General features: G+C 37.3%; 3 protein-coding genes across 4 annotated transcripts in view; 2 read left to right on the top strand and 1 right to left on the bottom strand.

The window, feature by feature from the left end:
* Window positions 1–9,189, top strand: part of mgat4a (alpha-1,3-mannosyl-glycoprotein 4-beta-N-acetylglucosaminyltransferase A) — a 53,477-nt gene extending 44,288 nt beyond the window's left edge. Inside the window, exons 9-16 of the mRNA XM_038289697.1 lie at window positions 2,136–2,266; window positions 2,344–2,451; window positions 2,548–2,622; window positions 2,754–2,872; window positions 5,075–5,153; window positions 5,411–5,471; window positions 5,686–5,798; window positions 5,892–9,189. Of these exons, the coding sequence (XP_038145625.1) occupies window positions 2,136–2,266; window positions 2,344–2,451; window positions 2,548–2,622; window positions 2,754–2,872; window positions 5,075–5,153; window positions 5,411–5,471; window positions 5,686–5,798; window positions 5,892–5,918 (713 nt within the window). The 3' untranslated portion in view covers window positions 5,919–9,189. The remainder of the gene's footprint in view (window positions 1–2,135; window positions 2,267–2,343; window positions 2,452–2,547; window positions 2,623–2,753; window positions 2,873–5,074; window positions 5,154–5,410; window positions 5,472–5,685; window positions 5,799–5,891) is intronic.
* Window positions 9,190–9,358: 169 nt separating this feature from the next.
* On the top strand, window positions 9,359–14,209 carry LOC119786394 (cytochrome c oxidase assembly factor 5). Its single transcript, XM_038289701.1, has 3 exons — window positions 9,359–9,604; window positions 12,072–12,155; window positions 13,846–14,209. The coding sequence occupies exons 1-3, from the start codon at window positions 9,503–9,505 to the stop codon at window positions 13,885–13,887; spliced, it is 228 nt and encodes a 75-aa protein (XP_038145629.1). The 5' UTR covers window positions 9,359–9,502; the 3' UTR covers window positions 13,888–14,209.
* LOC119786392 (inosine-uridine preferring nucleoside hydrolase-like) lies at window positions 14,205–18,366 on the bottom strand. Of its 2 annotated transcripts, none has more exons than XM_038289699.1 (6): window positions 18,289–18,366; window positions 17,954–18,159; window positions 17,627–17,806; window positions 15,994–16,105; window positions 14,781–14,917; window positions 14,205–14,654 (listed from the first exon to the last, which is right to left on the bottom strand). In XM_038289699.1, the coding sequence occupies exons 2-6, from the start codon at window positions 18,128–18,130 to the stop codon at window positions 14,307–14,309; spliced, it is 954 nt and encodes a 317-aa protein (XP_038145627.1). In that variant the 5' UTR covers window positions 18,131–18,159; window positions 18,289–18,366; the 3' UTR covers window positions 14,205–14,306. The 2 variants fall into 2 exon arrangements, with proteins under 2 accessions (XP_038145627.1, XP_038145626.1); XM_038289698.1 differs by having other exon boundaries at window positions 17,954–18,141.
* Window positions 18,367–18,608: the final 242 nt, after the last annotated feature.

The following is an 18,608-nucleotide window of genomic DNA, read 5'->3' as shown; positions in this document are numbered from 1 at the left end:
TAGATTAACCAATAATCTTACTAGCAGAGAGGCAGAAGATTAGATATGCAACCAGATTTTTCTAATTATTTTTCAAAACATGTTTCTGACATTCTTAAGCATATACACAGTACTTAGATCTATCTTTTTATTGTAGACAATAGAAATAAAATTTGCAGGTATATTGATTTGCAGTGTAACAACACTGAAATATTCTTAATATTCCACATATACCACAACAATAATAACTGTCATTTTAATTAAATAGAATTGGTCAATTAATTGATTATAAACCTTTCTCACAAAATTCCTACGTCAGTCAGTTATATTCTATTTTGTGTTTTTATCTTTTCAGTAATCTTTTAAAGATCATTCCTTATGTTTTTCTACTGATTCTACAATGAAGAGACAATGAATTGATTTGAGTATTTTTATTATAATCATAATAGGAAATTCAGACCATTTCGAGCATCTGGTACAGCAAAGTCTATGGTGGAAGCGCATTAAGGAATGTTGAGATGTCCTGCTTTACGTTTCAAACATCTGGCTTGATGCATCCTTCCAACTGTGGAAATGTAGAAATAAATAAAAAATGTGAGAAGAAATCAATCTTAGCGAAAGCCGCCCAGAGAGACACCTGTGCCCACCCTGGACTGGAAAGTTTTTATTTTATTAGGCTTTTGTTTTTATCTCTGGAGTGGCCAACTTTTTATCACTCCTATCTTTGACCTTTGCAGCATTGAGAAATAAACTTTTCTTGAATCTTATCTGTTTCTGATCCAAGGTGGGTAGAGTTAAGAGTAGCACTGCTTCATCATATTTTTGCTGAAGTAAAAAGTATACTTTAAAGAAAATACTAAACTAACAGTAAAAAGTATTTGGTAAAAAAGGCTAAGTAACTGATCTACTTACTACCAATGACCATAATAACTGATTTAATACTTCAAAAAATGATGTAAAATTGAACAAAATATTAAGTGATATACAAATTCTGGTGTTTAAAAGAATAAGATAAAAATAAACATATAAAATACAGTGATAACACAATACAACATAGGTGGAATGAACACTTAAAACTACTCTTCAAAGTACATTTTTAATTTATAAAATTTCCAAAATCATTATGCAAGAACAGGTTAAATTACAGTATACTGGTAATACTTGCAGACCCAGCAGATGGAAAATAACATTCAGCTAAAAAAAAAAAAAAGAAGAAAAAATAAAGCATTTCCCTTAATGGTGCACATTTGTTTAAAACAAGCCTGTTTTCATTAAGGGAATTTACTCATGATGGAAGGAGCAGCAAGACATTTTACCTAAATGAGAGTATTAAAACTTTATCATGTTTTTGCTCATGTAAAAGTACAATGCTTTAAAACTACTTCTCTACTTTTTTTATTTTTATGATGTAAGTAAATGCAACTAAGTAAATGTTACTAGTTTCTACCCACCTCTGTTTCTGAAGCAATAATCTTGAATTGTTTCCCTAATGGAAGTGGGACAAACGGTTCATTGCCCAGGTGGTGCTGCAGTAGTTAGCTTTACTACTATCAATGATAACCTCTGCCTGACATCAGTGTTCATGTTTATCAATTTATGTATTTAGGCTGATGTTCAAATTTTTGAGTGAATAGAATGGATGCAACATTACACAAGTTGTTTTGAACAGATTTTTTTATTCTGGTACTTTAAATTATAGATTTTACTGTAAGAGTAGTAACAGAGTATTTTTAAGCCTGAGACAAAAAAAAAGTTTGCTGGGAAACTTTGCCCCACACCTAAAAAGATGGAATGATCAAACACCCCCCAATTTGTTTCGGCAGCCATGTCTGGAAGAAATAAGTAAAAGCAGAAATAAATTAATGTAGAAATAAATGTATGTAAAGAATTATGAAAATATAAATCAATAGAAGTAGAAATAAACAAATACATGTATAAACACAGAAAATGAGAAAATGCAGAAAAATATATAAAAAACTGAGAAATACAAGAATAAGTGTGTTTATTTAATTACATATTTATATTTTGTGTTATTTTATTTATTTTTTTGTATTTTTTCATATGCTTTAATATGTGTTGTTTAAAGTAACTAGTTTTTATAGAGTTTCTTTTGGGGAAAAGTAAACATCTCTGAGGTTGTTCTCTCTTTTCTACAGGAAAAATGTTCCAGGCTCCAGATCTGAACCTCATTGTTGAGTTCATCTTTATGTTCTACAAAGAGAAGCCAATCGACTGGCTGCTGGACCACATACTCTGGGTCAAAGTCTGTAACCCTGAGAAAGATGCGGTATGTCCTGTCAATACTGATTCCTTATTAGTAGAAGTAATCGTATTAATTTGTCATGCAATTTTTTTTACCTCCAGAAACACTGTGAGCGACAGAAATCCAGCCTTCGCGTGCGGTTTAGACCCTCTCTATTTCAACACGTCGGACTCCATTCTTCTCTTGCTGGAAAGATTCAGAAACTGACGGTGAGTTCTCATGTTTTGAACGTTGTTGGCTTTCAGAACCAGATGAATCTGTTTCCTGCATAGAGACAATGGTTTTCCTCCTGTCTGCATCTGTAGGATAAAGACTTCCTGAAGCCGCTACTCCATAAAATGCATGTTAACCCCCCTGCAGAGGTCTCCACTTCAATGAAGGTAACACTCCACAGTTCTTGTATACATTTTGTGCTCTTGTTGATTAAATCAAACCTTTTTTTGTAGTTTAATGACATTTTTATAATCTGTATTCATATCACACATAAATATATTTGTCTTGTATTGTGCAGGTTTATCAGGGCCACACTCTGGAGAAGACGTACCTTGGAGAAGATTTCTTCTGGGCCATCACCCCTACTTCTGGAGACTACATTTTATTTAAATTTGACCGACCGGTTAGCATAGAAAGGTAATGAGCAAAGATTAAACACAAAACATATGCTATAGATCAGCCTAAAACAACAACCCGCCTCACTTGCTGTGATTGGCAGATGGTTTGACAGCGATAAAAATATGGAGAGTGATTCCAGGGAGGATGCTGTATAGGATTACAACAAATGTGCAGTATATTGTGCCTGCGAAATGTAGGCAGCACTAGAAAATACTGTATCAGTGTATACAGTTTATTGGCAAAAAAAAAAAAGTTGATATGGGGTGAGATTTTCACAAACAGGCTCATGCAGAAATCTATTCCAGGTGTTTTACTTTCTGTCCTTCAGTAACTGAGGCCTAGCTTTAGAGAGTGTATGTGTGTGTATGTCTCCTGAGGTCAGCTTGAGCTAATGAGAGTGCTCTAAATTCAGCATTCTCAGGCTGCTTCTCTGCAGTGGTGGAGCAGATAGAAGGGAAGATGGTGAATTTATAAACAGGTTAAAACCAGCCTTAGAGTAAAGCAAACCTTTGTTTAGGTTTGTGAAAAGCAAATAACCCTATTTTAAGCTTATTTTATTGTAAAGTAATATTGGAAGCACAGTAATACAACCTGGGGTCCGTTTCACGAAGCAGGTTTAACAAACTCAGATTCCAATCACTGCTAAATTGATCTAGCCTAATGTCGGGAAGTATGAAATGCCATTATCAGTGGAGCCCCGATACTATGAGTCACCATGACAACATGCAACAGGAAGTTCCTATTTTACCCAACTGGAACTAGAGATTTTATTGGAGACATGAAAAAATGGAATGTGTCTAAAAGACAAAGAAACAGCATTTTAACTGCAAAGGAGAGGAAGATGGCGAATGAAAAGATTGTTGCTCAATTTAATCTATAGGTTTATATGAAGTGGTCTATGGCAAGCCATTTTTACATTTATTAATAACATTCTTCTCTCTGTTGTTCCATTTGTACAACTCTAAAATAAGATTCTTCCTGATCAAAATCACACTCCTACACTGAACTGTAATAATATATTTTCTAAATTACATTTTTGTAGCAGAATGAAAGAATAACAAAATTATATAGTAAGTACCTGCAACTGACCAGATTAGCTCTGGGGAGAATGTTTCTATGGTAACTGAGACAGAAGTTGAATAAACTCTCTTTGTGAAATGGAAAAGTCATTTTCCCTTTTTTCAGGTTTAGAAAACTTTGTGTCTTCAGTAAACCGGCTTTGTGAAACGGACCCCTGATCTTTTAGTGGTTGCACATTTCCTTCTCACTGCCACCACTGTCTTACATTAGATGTAACAATTAAAACCCTAAAAATAGCTTCAAATGTAATGGGAAATCTATTTTATCTCTATTAAGCTTTTAGATTTACCACTTGGCTGCAGTTTTTCTCCAATTAATCTTGAACACAGATGTAAGTTTAGGGCATTAAAGATTAAAGTAATCTCTATTCGCGTTTTATTCCTGGATTGTCCCTCAGCATGATGCAGCCACCGCCAAGTTCAATGTCTCTAAACATTTTGCAGGGTTACCTTTCTGCTACATGTGGTGTTTTGCATATCTGCCAAGAGCTTTAATTTTAGTTTAAACAAACCAGGAGTGTCTTCTACATGACATGTGACAAACAGAAAATGTTTCTTGTTTTGGCTTTCTTCTCACCAGGGTCATATTTGTGCACTAGTAATAGTTTCCCCAGTCTGTAAGTTTAGAAGTTTTGCATATAAGGCAAAGTTTGTACACTGCAAAAACGATCTAGAAATAAGTAAAAATGTTTTAAACTAAGTGTATTTACCCACAATTTGAGGGCCAATGGAATGAGTATTTTACTCTTACAAATAACATACTTAGATAACATGCACTTAAAATTTCTGTTTCTTATTTTAAATGTAAATTTTCTTGTTCCAATGGCAAACTGTCTCACCTCCTCACAAAGATAAAATGTACTTATTTTAAGTAAAAATGACTTATTTAGATTTCCAGTTTTTGCGGTGTACAGACACTCCATAACACCAGATTTTAGAGAAAAACGCATCATTCTGACTTCCACTTTGTGTCAGTTAACTTCAGCAGAGGTTCTAAAGGAACAGCATGGGCATTGAAAGGGTAATGTCTACAAACTATTTGATGAACTGTCTCAGTATTGAAGTGAACATGCAGGATAAGGTTCAGTAATGCTCATCCATGAATATAAATGTTAGAATTCATGCGTGATTCAATTGGCAGGTTCCTGTTTCGCAGCGGTAACCAGGAGCACCCAGGAGACAAGATTGAGAACACCACAGTGGAAATACTTCCTTCCTCGGTAGGGAAACGCCTCCTGCTCCTGAAGTAAAAAAGGGAAATAGGCTACAGGCTTATATATGCTTATAGGTACTGAACTACTGAGGTGTCAGTCTGCTCATCAACATTGTTTTAGTCGTTAAATTTCCAATAGAAAGGCTATTTTAAAGATATTTTTCAGTAAACAATATGTCTCTTATCAGGGCAGCAGGTGCCGTTTAACCTGTTAATGAGTTGAATTTGTGTCTCTTAATTTTATTTTATGTGTTTTATTGTTAGGAAAGTGGACTGCAGACCAAAGAGAAGTACAAGCGAACTGAAGATCGCTTCTACAGGATCGGTAAGACTTTTTGGAAATGGTGAATTCTTCAGAGCAGTGGCACAGTGATTAGTACACCTGGCAGGCAAACAAATATTAGATAATGGAGAAAAAAATGATTCTCAGGATAAGATTCATCAGTGTGTGAGCTGTTGGAGCAGGACACACGTGGTCTAATTTTTCTATATATTTCCCGTTTTTTCCCCCTCCATGTTGTTTGTGTTTAAACATTCAGGTCAGTTTGAGAAAGGTGTGGCAGAGGGGGTTGTAGATCCAGCCTTCAACCCAGTTGTTGCCCTTCGACTCTCAGTTCAGAAAAACTCTGCTGTGTGGGCCATCCTTAGTGAGGTACATGCTTTGTCCAGACAAGGAAAACCCTCATCGTTTCCACCCACTGAGGGGAAATAACTAAATGAAAATTGGTCTGCTCTGTCATTGCAGGTACATATAAAGAGGGTATCTGGCTGAGTGCTCAGGAGGAGGTACATGAATCATAGCCCCTGGAGGGCCAAAGTCTCCCAGACTGCTAATGCGGGGTCTCTAGTACCTAGCAACCAGCAGAGAAGTCATTAGAGCTTAGACTTGTCTAAGAAATGCCAGCTCTCTGTCCTCGTTCTACCTGATTTGCTTTGTTTTTGCTTCTTATTTATCAGTCTCTCCCTGACTTTCTTCATGACTCCCACACTCTTGTGATTTTATTTTTGAGAATGTGAATACTACTGTCTGCAGTCAACAAGGAGGGTGTGAAGACATCCGCTCGCAGCCTGGCTTCTCAGAGGAACAGTGTCGCAGAGCGGCTTTGAATCCAATCAGATAATTGCTGGAAGAATGCACGCGGCTGAATCTTTACAGGTGGGGGGAACCAATCCACCTGGCCAGTGGTAGAGATGATGCCAAATCCCTCTCACTTACTCAATGCTGCCACATGTGGGCGAGCAGGGGCATTGCACTGTCTCTCGTGCCTCAGCAAACCCCAGCGATGATCAAGAATGTTGACGTCTCCTAACGGTGGGCTGGCTCCAAAAGCAGCGGCGGAGGTCTAACACGGGACTCTAGATGCACACCAGCCCAAACTGATATCTTCTCTTCACTCCAGTCAAACAGATATCCTGTTGTTAGGCTGGTGGGAGTATTTTTCCATATATTCCAACCTAAGGCAGCCTATTGATCCACAAAAAAAAATCAGCTGTATGTCATCAAATCTCTCTCTCCTCAAGGTCATTTTAGGGTTAGCTAACAGGGACTTTAGCGAGGCAAAATTTCCTCAAAGAAATATATTGTTATACTGATATATTATTATTACAACTATGACTGACGATCTATGAAGTTGACTTAATTTATTGAAAATAAATCTTTAATTTGTACAAGAGTTAAAATATATTTTATTCTAAAAGATGTTTATGGTAGTTATGAGTCTGTGTTTTTATGGACTTTTCTTTTTAATCTAAATAGTTTCTGTAATTTTTAATTTTCATGGCATACAGCTCCTTGCAAAGTCTTGTGTCAACAAATTCATTTTCATGGTATTGAAACTTAAACAGTAGGAGGATTGTACTAGATTCTGTTTTAGTTGTTGCAGGGTTCCTACACGTTTTAATATGAAACCTATGTTAAAACATTTTCCAAGAATCTTCTGGGTTCCAATTTAAAGAAAAAAGAAAATCAGACTTTCTAAGAAATAAGGAGGTAATTATGTGGTTATCACATCATAATTGGTGTTAATCTTTATTTTATGAATGTAGTGGGAGAGGATGAGACAATGAGGAAAAAAATGGCATGGAAGTGATCATTTTCTCTTATATTAGGAGGTTCATAAAGTTATTGTGCCTGCTGTACTGGGAATGTATCAAGACAAATTAAGCTGGAGATCCTAGTTCCATATGATGAGACAATGTGGCTGTAAATACTTTTAAAAAAGGATTGATATCTTCAAATATTTTAATAATAAATGGTTATACCAATAAAAGTAGCTCAAAATATTTGAGGGGAAAAGCTGAAAACACCTTTTAACAAAATTATAATGAGCTCCTTAAATTTTACTATAACAAAACTTTGAATCCGTTATCTAATCAAACGCAAACTAAAGAGATGGTTAAGTCAAAGTAAAGAGTATCTTGATATGAGACCTAAAGCCATAGATTTTATGAGATAATGAAACAACTAAACATGCTTGACATCTCGTTATCTTCATTTCATAAAATAAGCTGTTATTTAGTTGAAATATCTTGATATTTAAAAGAGTCAGAAGCTGCCTTTGTTAATACAATGTCATATTTTCTGTATGTTCAGGTAGTTGGAAGAAATACAGACAGAATTAGATGAAAATATTGCTTTTGTAAGATATTTGTATTATTTAATTTCTATTAATGTAAAAATAGTTTTATAAATCTACCTTATTCTCAAGGATAATGGCTCCTGGTCTCACATATGAATGTCATATTTTGGTGGATAACTTAACAGTTTAGCAAATTATCACGTTTTTGCAGCTAGTTACATTACCATACAGCTTTGTTTTGTATTAGCTGGATATAACTTCAATAATGAAGAGAGGTTTAGCGTTTTTATGGGAGCTCATTAATGGTAAACACCAGAGTGAGAGCAATTTGACCCGATTGGTAGTACCTAGTAGAAATGGTCTGATAATGGTTAGGAAATGGGTCTGAAAACATCTGGAATACTTACTGTAACAGCTGTAGGAACCCTGAGGTAGTAGATACCAGTCTAAGTAGGAAAAATGTGCCTTATAAACACCATTATCTTGAAATTACCCCCCATTCTCAACAATCTTTTTCTTCGCTGTTTCTTGCCTGGAAAATCATCAATGTTTGGATAATGTTAATTTAGATAAAACAATGCTAGATTAAAACAATATTAAATATTATATTACTGCTGAAAAGAAGTGAAAACTAATTTCATCAGCTTATGATCTGGCACAGCAATATTTGCACTGCTTTGATGATTTTTTTTTACCTCATTTCATTTTTTTCATTTATTTTGTTAGGGTAAGTTCTTTTTGTGGACAGGACATGACTACTGATCAATAAATTTCACCGCTGTAAATATATTTAGAGATATATATTCTATCACTTTTTTCCTATTGGAGGTAGTGTTTTTTTTTTTTTTTTTTTTTTTACATTTTCATGTATGTGGCCAACTATCTAATTTAAAACTATTTGTAAGTGAAACTTGACTGATCTTTTGTAATAGTGATTGTAGTTTTCACTGTCAAGGGGTTAGTGAAGTGCCTTTAGGTGGGATTGTTTTCTAATTACTCTAATTCTGGCTTAAAATGCTTTATCGCAGTTATGATTTTAATTGTAATTTACTAACATTTTGTTCAGGTCAAACAGGTTCCCTTTCCTTTCCCCAATTGAAGTATGTGCTCTGGTCAGTCTCTAGTTCTTTGAATTTGAAAATCTGAGCAAAACTTCATAGCCCGAAATGCTTAAAAAATACCTTTTCCTTCTGCTTTTAATGTTGCATCTGCTTTCATAAACAAACGGAAAATGAATGCATGTAAGGGACCCATTGCCATGCTGTCTGGGATTTTCCCTGCTCTTTTTAAGGAAGCAGGACATGTCTGTAAAAAAAAAAAAATACAAAGGACATTCACTCAACAACTTCAGTTCATGTGCCTTCATCGTGTCCATGTTTGCTTGATTCTGGTGATCTTTTTGGCATCAATTTTCCATGAACATCGATTTTGAATAAACATCTGAACTGGGTGGAACTAATTGTACTTTTTGTGTTTTGTTTTTGTTTTTTTCTTTCATCCCATCTTCATTTTCAGGTTTCTTATTTTAAAAACTCGATTTTAAAGCTATGTGGCCCAAAATCCAATTGTTCAATTAATTGAGTCACATGTTAATGGGGAAAAAACTACAAGCAATCCCAGCCTGCACTTCGACTTCCGCTTTCCCACAATGCCTTTCGCAATCATGGCGACTGACAGAGCTTCATAACAGTTACATATCACTGTTTTTTACGCGTGAATTACTGCAGCCCTCAGTTTGACATTCGCTTGTTTTGTTGTTAAAAGTGATCTCTGAACAATGCCTAAATATTACGAGGATAAAGAGGAGGACAGCAGAGCCTGCGCGGGCATTAGAGAGGACTTCAAGGCTTGTCTCCTTCAGCATGACTGTGTGGTAAAGGTAGGTGGAGGGAAGGGACACTGAGAGAGATGGTAAACAAAACTAATTTATATTGTAAAAGCCCTTAGCTGTATCTCATCTAGCTCCTCCGCTTTTCTAACCCGATAAAATGCTAACGCTATGCTAAGGTGCGACTTCTACAAGATAAACTAGAACCAAAACTGTTGGATTTGTTTGCTGAATTCACATCTGAAACAAAAAAACAAGCCCTTTTCAGATTGAAAGCAAATGAGGAAAAGGTTTCAACCCGATGCAGATTGATAGACCACTGTAAATCCTCACATTTAAATTCAGCTAAACATTTGATAATTAATAATTAGGATTTTCTTCTTTTCCTCTCTGTGCCAATCAGTGGCAGCTGGTGGAGTTTTCTCCAGGAGGGGCTAAAAATTTAAAATAGACCTATACCAAAAAAAACTGTCCAATGTCAACAACAACAAAAAACATAAAAAATAAAATAAAAAAAAACTTAATGAATACAAAAAGATAATATAATTTAAAAGTTTTACTTTCTGTACATACATTTTGCCCTTCTGAGGCTTTGTCCAATATGGTGTCACAAACCTAAAAAAATAATGTACCTGTTTAATAATAGAGAAGCTATTAGTCAGCTATATATTCTCTAATGTATAAAAACTATTTTAATTTAAGAACAACAATGCAAATTGACAAACATCTAAAAAAAGTTCAGTATATTATATTATTTTCCATGTGAATCCCAGATTGTTCATTCTTCTTTTACTTTAAATCAGTCCTTCCTGTCTTTATCCATGCTGGGTCAGACCCTGATGTTTGAAAAAGGAGGCAGGGAAAGCAGAATAAAGCATTAGCCTCGCTGCATGCAGTTAGCCAAGCCTTGTAGCTTAACCATGGCCTGGAAAAAGACAGAGTGAACGATCCCATCTGTGTTTGGACTGCTGATTAATTTTGATGTTCGTCTGATCAGGTCCAAACGATTTCACCACCAGCTTCTAATGGAAGTTTGCTTTAAGGGATTTCACTCCTATGACTCGACCTGTCAATCACCCACACTAAACTGTGACTACAGTTTCTGCCACCTTGGGGCACCCCATTCCTGCGCCCTGAGCAGGAATGGGGTGTAGCGATAGTGGAGTTTTTCCTCTCCACTGTCTCTACAAGTATGTTTAGTGTGAGGGATTGCATTCAAGTCAATGAGTCGAGGCAATCAACTGGTTTTCCTTAGATAGAAAAATTTGAATCAATCTGACTGGATGATCTAGTGAACTGTAAAGTGATTTGAAGTGCTATCCTATGCGTTTTTTTTGCAGAGCAGCTACTGCGCTTGTACAGCTTTTAACAAGAGTCAATGGGCAAATATTTATGGGCCCTAGGGTGGAATTACATCACCAATCAGACAAAAAAACGAAACGGCTTTAATCGTCATCAAAGATTAAATATATATCTTGTACATCTAAAATATATATATCAGTATATTTTTTTATTTGTTTTTTTATTTCTTAATCAAGGTCATTGGGTGGGTGGGACGGCGCTTTGCTCAAAATGCCCCGGCAAAAGGTTTGCCCCAGTCCGGCCCTGAATCAATCCCATGACGATTCAATTCAATATCTATTCAACAGATTATAGACTAATTGTTCTTTGAACTGTATAAAAGTAAAGAGGACCCATAGAAAACCTGAAACGTATTATCTGATGTTTATGTTAAAGTTTGTCAGCTAATACAATAAGTTACTTGACAGTCAAAACATTATAACAGAATAAAATAAGCTAAACTTAAAATGAGTTATTTTACACAATTGGAGCAACAGGAATCATATGTTTGAGTATATTTAAGCGTTATACTTAAACAGGAATCAAGTAACAAATAACATAATGTATGAGTTTTTTGCTCAAGGTGGGACAACATATTTTCTAAGAATTCAAAATTGTCCCTCAGTAGATGCAATGCTTAGAATTTTTGCGATACATCTTTGGCAACCTGAAAACCCAAAGTGCACCGAAAAAAAAAAAGAGGAAGCTTCTCATCTTTTTGTGTAGCCACGGCTCATATAACAATATTTAGTTTTACTACATTTTCACTAGAGGCACTAGGACCAGTTTTATTGGGGCACTGGCTCCTGCTGGCCTCTGCCCTGAACTGCCAGTGCTGCCACCTTGCTCTTTATAAACACCTTGGCTTTATTTATACATCACTAAAACAAATTCCTTGTATGTCTGAAAACTCAGCTTTGCAATAAAAAAGCTTAAATTCTGATTTAAAAACCAAACACAGATAATCCACTTTTAGTTGCAGCCGATGTATTCTCCATTTCCAACCACCCCACCTGTAAGCTGAAAGGAATAACAGTCTAATGTTTATGTAAAAGACCAATTAGCTATGATGATAAGGAATTTTCTTGGTAAGTTTTGGACCAAGGAAATAAGCTTAAAATGCAGTTTCTATTGTCACATTAAAGACGGCATATTTATGTGTGTTTATATCTACTAGGAGGGAAAGATGCCCAGCGAGTGTCTGAAGGAAGGCCATTGCAAAGCCCTGCAGACATCATTCTTTGAGTGCAAGAGGTCCATGGTACGTCTGTAAACACTTTTTTCATAGAGAACAGATGTTTATAAAGGACATTTAACCTGAGGTTTGAGGGTGGTAGGAATGCTGCATGTGCAGTGAGGAAAATAAATATTTGAACACCCTGTTATTTTGCAAGTTCTCCCACTTAGAAATCATGAAGCGGTCTGAAATTTTCATTGTAGGTGCATGTCCACTGTGAGAGACATAACCAAAAAAAAAATTCCAGAAATCACAATATATGATTTTTTTAAAAATAGTTATTTGTATGATACAGCTGCAAACAATTATTTTCACACCTGTCTATCTATAAAGAGCTTTTAGTCTCCCTCCAAAATGTTCACCTGCACTCCATTTATTATCCTATATTAGATGCACCTGTTTTAGGTCGTTAGCTGCATAACGACACCTGTCCACCCATTAAAATCAGTAAGAATCCAAATATTAACATGGCCAAGACCAAAGAGCTACGGGGAAATTGCCAAGCAGCTTGGTGATAAAAGGTCCACTGTTGGAGCAACATTAGAAAATGGAAGAAGCTAAATATGACTGTCAGTCTCACTCTGACTGGGGCTCCATGCAAGATCTCACCTTGTGAGGTCTCAATGATCTTAAGAAAGGTGAGAAATCAGGCCAGAACTACATGAGAGGAGTTCGTCAATGACCTGAAAGAGCTGGGACCACCGTTTCCAAGGTTACTGTTGGTAATACACTAAGACGTTATGGTTTGAAATCATGCATGGCATGGAGGGTTCCCCTGCTTAAACCAGCACATGTCTAGACCCGCCTTAAGTTTACCAATGACTATTTGGATGATCCTGAGGAGTCATGACAGCAAAGTCATGTGGTCAGATGAGACCAAAATAGAACTTTTTTTTGTCATAATTCCAGTGACCGTGTTTGGAGGAAGAAGAATGATGAGTACCATCCCAAGAACACCATCCCTACTGTGAGAAATGGGGGTGGTAGCATCATGCTTTGGAGTGTTTTTCTGCACATGAGACAGGGCGACTGCACTGCACTGTATTGAGGAGAGGATGACCAGGGCTGTGTATTGTGAGATTTTGGGGAACAACCTCCTTCCCTCAGTTAGAGCATTGAAGATGGGTCAAGGCTGGGTCTTCCAACATGACAATGACCTGAAGCACAGCCAGGATAACCAAGGAGTGGCTCTGGAAGAAGCATAGCAAGGTGCTGGTGTGGCCTAGCCAGTCTCCAGACCTAAACCCAATAGAGAATCTTTGGAGGAAGCTCAACTCTGTTTTTCTCAGCGGCATCCCAGAAACCTGCCTGATCTAGAGAAGACCTGTCTGGAGGAGTGGGCCAAAATCCCTCCAGCAGTGTGTGCAAACTGGATAAAAAAACTACAGGAAACATTTCACCTCTGTAGTTGCAAACAAAGGCTACTGTACCAAATATTAACATTGATTCTCTCATGTGTTCAAATACTTATTTGCAACTTTATCATGCAAATAAACAGTTAGAAAAAAAAATCATACATTGTGATTTCTGGATTTTTTAGTTTTTTTTTTTAGATCATGTCTCTCCCAGTGGACATTTATCTACGATGATAATTTCAGACCCCTCCATAATTTCTAAGTGGGAGAATTAGCAACATAGCAGGGTGTTCAAATACTTATTTTCCTCACTGTATATATCAACTAAACAACTTTAATAAAATGTTTTCTATCCACAGCTTGACACAAGGTCACGATTCAGAGGGAGGAAAGGATACTGATACCAACGTTAACGTCTGACATGGCTGATGGAAAAGCTGTAAATATTTATATTGATCACAATCAATAGTTCTTCAGCGTGTGTGAACCTGCATCTTTAGTTTTATCAGTACCTCACCTGAAGCACAGGTGAGGAAGTGCAGCAGCAAGCTACAGGATGTGAAGAACCCACAGAGGATTACACCATTAATCTTTAAAATATGGGGGAGCAGGATAAGACCAGAGCTCCTATTGGTTGGAGCATCCAATATGTGAGAACATTTTATCTTTGAGTGTGTGATGAATGAAAAGCATCAACTTCAATAAACAATGACCAAAGTCAAAGGTTTCAGTCTGTTTATACTGGAGTCATTCCATCATGAAGGTACATGTGCAGCTTTAGAGCATTATCAGTTAAAGACATACGGCAAAGAGGTGAAACTCATTTCAGAGCCGCCATCATCATCCTCTTAAACTTCTCCATATCCACCTTTTTTATGATAAAAGCTTTATGCGTTTTGTTCAGCAGTCCCAGAGTGTCCACGATCATCATCCCTCTGGTGTTATGCCCCATCAGCTCCACGCTGACTGGAAACTGGTCGCTCTCTATGATGAATGAGTCATCCACAGCGGCGGCCATAGCATATGAGTCACAGGAAATGAGGCCCGACCCGGCAATAAACTCTCTCTCGAAGCGGTCGGTCTTTGACGCCTCGATGCTGTGGCGGAAAATCTTTGCCATGAAGCGAGCTTTATGGGTGTTCTGCGCCAACCAGGCGTCACAGAACTCCTGAGGAAATGAATAAGCGCATCACAAGCTGCAATATTTTACTGTTGATAAATGATGGAAACCCTGAACTAATGCACAGCATGGTGTCTACACGTCATCCACGCATGATAGTAGATGAGAAATTACCCAGGGCAGCTTGTTGTAGCAGGTAAACTCCCAGCAGGCCAAGTAGGTTGGACACTGGTAATCATTCAGCACGATGTATGCAGCTTCTGGATCAGAAGTGAAGTTGAACTCGCCGCACACCGTGATGTTTCCTCGGGCTTCGTTACAGGGGAACCACAAAAAGTCAGTCTTTACCAAGAGAAGAGATAATAAAAAAATATCTATACTTTCTTAGGCTTCCAATGTGCCGTATTAATTATTCTCAGCAATAAAAACAGAATTTTTGGTCACTTCTTTAAGAGCTGTGTATTTAGGCAAGTTTAAAATATAAAAATATGATTTGGATGCATTAGTCTGATTTTAAGTAACAGTAAGTGGATAACTGGTCTAATTTCATTTACAATGAAAAAATGTTACAAAAATGTTGATATTAAAGGTATAGTGTAGGACAGTGGTTCCCAAACTTTTTTGACTCAAGGTACCCCTACACATTTTTCCACCCAGCCGTGGTACCCCTAAACTGATAATGATTATTTGATAATTACTTTTCTGTCATTTTTTCAAAGTAGTAAAGAAAACATAAAATGAAACCCCTCGTCTTAGAATATATTTGCTTACATAAAATGTAAATAAAATGTAAAAATGTACATTCAATATAAAAAATCCTGCGGCACCCCTGTAGTGACCTTGCGGTACCCCTAGGTGCCGTGGCACCCACTTTGAAAACCCCTGGTGTAGGATATTCTTTTTCCGGGTGGATCATCAAAATAAGTGGTCCTCCTAAATGTTTCCATAAGGCTGTCCTACATGCTAGTCCCCGTTTCACTTACTGATGGTGAGTCTGACAAAGTGGAAAAATTGCAAATCTTCTTTTGGAAAGAAAGTTTGCATGAGCGATGCAAGCAGCAACTTTTAAACAGGAGAAATGGGCTCGTTCATGCTCTTGCATGAACAAGGCATTCCCTCTCAGGAGCGAGTACAGGGTTGTGCATGTGCATTTTTCTTTTCTTTTTTTTAAGGTGAGAGGGCGGTTATCCAAAATTTGCGAAAATCTTCCACTATACCTTTAAAGATGTATGCTTTGTGTTGCAACTGAGGTTTCCTTTCCAACAAGTTTTTCAACTTGGGTGGTGATTTTAACCCAGTCTGTACCGGTAGCCATGCTGTCGGTGCACAGTAATGGATGAGTGAAGTGGAAATGAACAAATCTACAAGCTGTCGGTGTTTCACTCACACTCCGTGTTCCCTCCCATTATGTAGAGCCCTTTGAGTTTACGCGGCAGAGATGGATCCATCCTCACAGCCAGAGCCAAGTTGGTTAGGGGTGCCGTGGCAACCAGACACACCTGGGAGAATAAAAGTGATGTTATTGAAGTATTCAAACAATTATTACAATACTGTAACATTTCTGAAATGTAAACCATGAAAATGATTGTAAAGACCTTTCAAAAATATGTTTACTGTAATAAAAAAAATGCTTTTTTTTGTTGCTGAATGAATGAACACCAATTTATTCTCAGTTCAGATGTGAATAGACAGACATGATGAGAATGTCGTACGTCTTCTCTAAGCTGAGAAGTTTAGCATGATTTTTGTAGCTGTCTCTGTAAAAGGATTTTAAAGATGTCACTAAAGAAATCTTAAATTCACGGCACTGAAAGACCTGTACAAGAAGTGGATGTTCAAAACAGCTGCCCTGTAGCTCAGGTCTGGGCTCCTACTCAAGCTCACGCTAATGATGATACTAAAGTTGTTCCCAAATCAATCCACAACTTTAAAATATAACTACAGGACCAACAGCAGCTTTATAATTTTAATATGTAAGGACATACATGTGCAACCACAAAGGGATAGCGTATTTCTTATTCTCATGAAGGACACCTTTGCTGATGTATTCAGGGATGGATCTAAAGGGGGGGGCATGGACAACCCTAGCCAATCACTGGGCACCGCTAGGGACACCTCTATTAGGAGATTTGCTGTTCCTGAATGGATGCAACTCACCACAGGAACAAGCAGTTCTCCTCTAAACCAGAAGGTGGCAGCAGGGATACCATCATGTAGAGCTTTGACATTTTGAAAGTCAGTATAATAATCAAAAACACAGCAATTTTTTTTTTTTTTTACAAAAATATACTACATTTAAAGGGATTTTTTATGAATTCGTTTCTGGATTATATAGGGAGGGGTTTGTCTATGCAGAGTCTTCTATGAATCTGCTCGACCCAGGGCTGCACGATGGATCAGTTGGTAGTTTCTTTCTTTGCAGCAAGAAGGTTCCAGGTTCGATTCTCGGCCCAGTGTCTTTCTGCATGGAGTTTTCATGTTCTCCTCCGTGCATGTATTGGTTCTCTCTGGGTACACCAGCTTCCTCCCACAGTCCATTAACATAATTTGTTCGGTTAACTGGAATCTCTTGGTGTGAGTCTGATTGCATGATTGTGTGTCTCTCTGTTTTCCTGTGACAGACTGGTGACCTGTCCAGTGTGAACATCACAGATTTACAACTATGTGCATATCTTTATTAGCACTTGAAAATCTGGTCTGTTTTCAGTAATTTATTCTGAAATTATATATGTTTTGCTTCCTTCATTTTCTTGTTGGTTTATTGTGATCAGTATAGGCTGACCCTATAAATGTTTTCTGGAGCTTCCATTGGATGTATTAAACAGGAAGTGCACCAAATAGCTTTGGGTCTTTTTTTTACAAGCCATCTTCTCTATGTTTGCACAGCGCTCTTATTTCACAAAATTTCTAACAAACCCTGTGACTTATACTAACTTACGAACTCATTGACTATGACTACAGATGAAGAGGAAACAATCATATGTAGATCTGACTGGAGCCAAATGCTCTGCACCTCTCACCTCTCCTGGGTTTTCATTAACAATCCGGATAATGGCTGACACAGCGTTCTCCTTCTGAAGCTGGTCCAGTCCTGGAGCATTGGGGTCCGGAGCGTCACCCAGGCCATCCTTTCCATGGAACTCTCCTGCATTCAGCATGTTCCCCAGGATAGACCTATCAGCACCTTTAAAGACTGGGATCTGATCCAAAATGATAAGAACACTGAATATAATGAAGAAATTAAAACACGCAAACACAAAATGCTAAGATATTACATGCCAGACTATGCATAAAAACTACTTGGTGCTCTATGGGGTTTTAATAAAAGTATACTGCATGTGACCCACATCCAGCTTATTGCAGGCCTGCAGAACACGCAGAACATTCTTGCACACGTTCTCTACAGCCGTGTTTCCATGCACACAGGTGATCCCCAGGAGCTCCACTTTGGGAGTGGCCAGCGCCAGCATGATGGCCTGAGCATCGTCCACACCACAGTCCACATCCACCAAGAGCTTCTTCATCGTTCTGAACCCTGCAAGTGGAGATATTTCTGTTGAAACACAAATGTAGTATATTTTACAAGACAAACATGATTTTTATTTATGTGATTGCATGTACGAGTATAAAACATCTAATTAGATCGTCAGAAATGATTTGAAACTGAAACATTTTAACTTACCTGGAAGCTGTTGTAGGAAGTCTGAATAGAAGGGTGTTCCTGACAAAATGCAGTCAAGGGAGGTTGGCTGGAGACAACCTTTGAGCGGAAAGAGAAAAAAAACAGCAGAATCAGGAGCCGGCTACATAAAGGAAGTTATGAAAGAGAAGGAAAAAGGTTAATTAATAATCTCACTCTTAATTAGTGTGTATTGTACTTTTAAGATAGGCTGTAAAAAACACAATGAATCATTGCTGCAGATTCAAAATTTTCAATCAAAGTCTGTATATCAGTATTTTTCAGTACAGTAAAGTTAAATCCAGATCCGTTAAAAGAAGCTG

The sequence above is a fragment of the Cyprinodon tularosa genome, unplaced genomic scaffold (genome assembly GCF_016077235.1).
Source record: "Cyprinodon tularosa strain WSP-4 unplaced genomic scaffold, ASM1607723v1 ctg270, whole genome shotgun sequence".
NCBI lineage: Eukaryota > Metazoa > Chordata > Actinopteri > Cyprinodontiformes > Cyprinodontidae > Cyprinodon > Cyprinodon tularosa.
The sequence above is the reverse complement of the archived record's forward strand: the minus strand, read 5'-3'. Positions and strand labels throughout refer to the sequence as shown.

What these genes read in the sequence shown, in the direction of transcription:
- LOC119786392 (XM_038289699.1), bottom strand. Translation starts at nt 18,130, where the DNA reads ATGAAGAAGCTCTTGGTGGATGTGGACTGTGGTGTGGACGATGCTCAG. An exon ending in TTAATGAAAACCCAGGAGAG is followed by an intron (nt 16,106 to 17,626) that starts GTGAGAGGTGCA and finishes TTATTCTCCCAG; the next exon opens with GTGTGTCTGGTTGCCACGGC. An exon ending in AATGGGAGGGAACACGGAGT is followed by an intron (nt 14,918 to 15,993) that starts GTGAGTGAAACA and finishes CCTGTAACGAAG; the next exon opens with CCCGAGGAAACATCACGGTG.
- LOC119786394 (XM_038289701.1), top strand. Translation starts at nt 9,503, where the DNA reads ATGCCTAAATATTACGAGGATAAAGAGGAGGACAGCAGAGCCTGCGCG. An exon ending in AGCATGACTGTGTGGTAAAG is followed by an intron (nt 9,605 to 12,071) that starts GTAGGTGGAGGG and finishes TATATCTACTAG; the next exon opens with GAGGGAAAGATGCCCAGCGA. An exon ending in TTGAGTGCAAGAGGTCCATG is followed by an intron (nt 12,156 to 13,845) that starts GTACGTCTGTAA and finishes TTCTATCCACAG; the next exon opens with CTTGACACAAGGTCACGATT.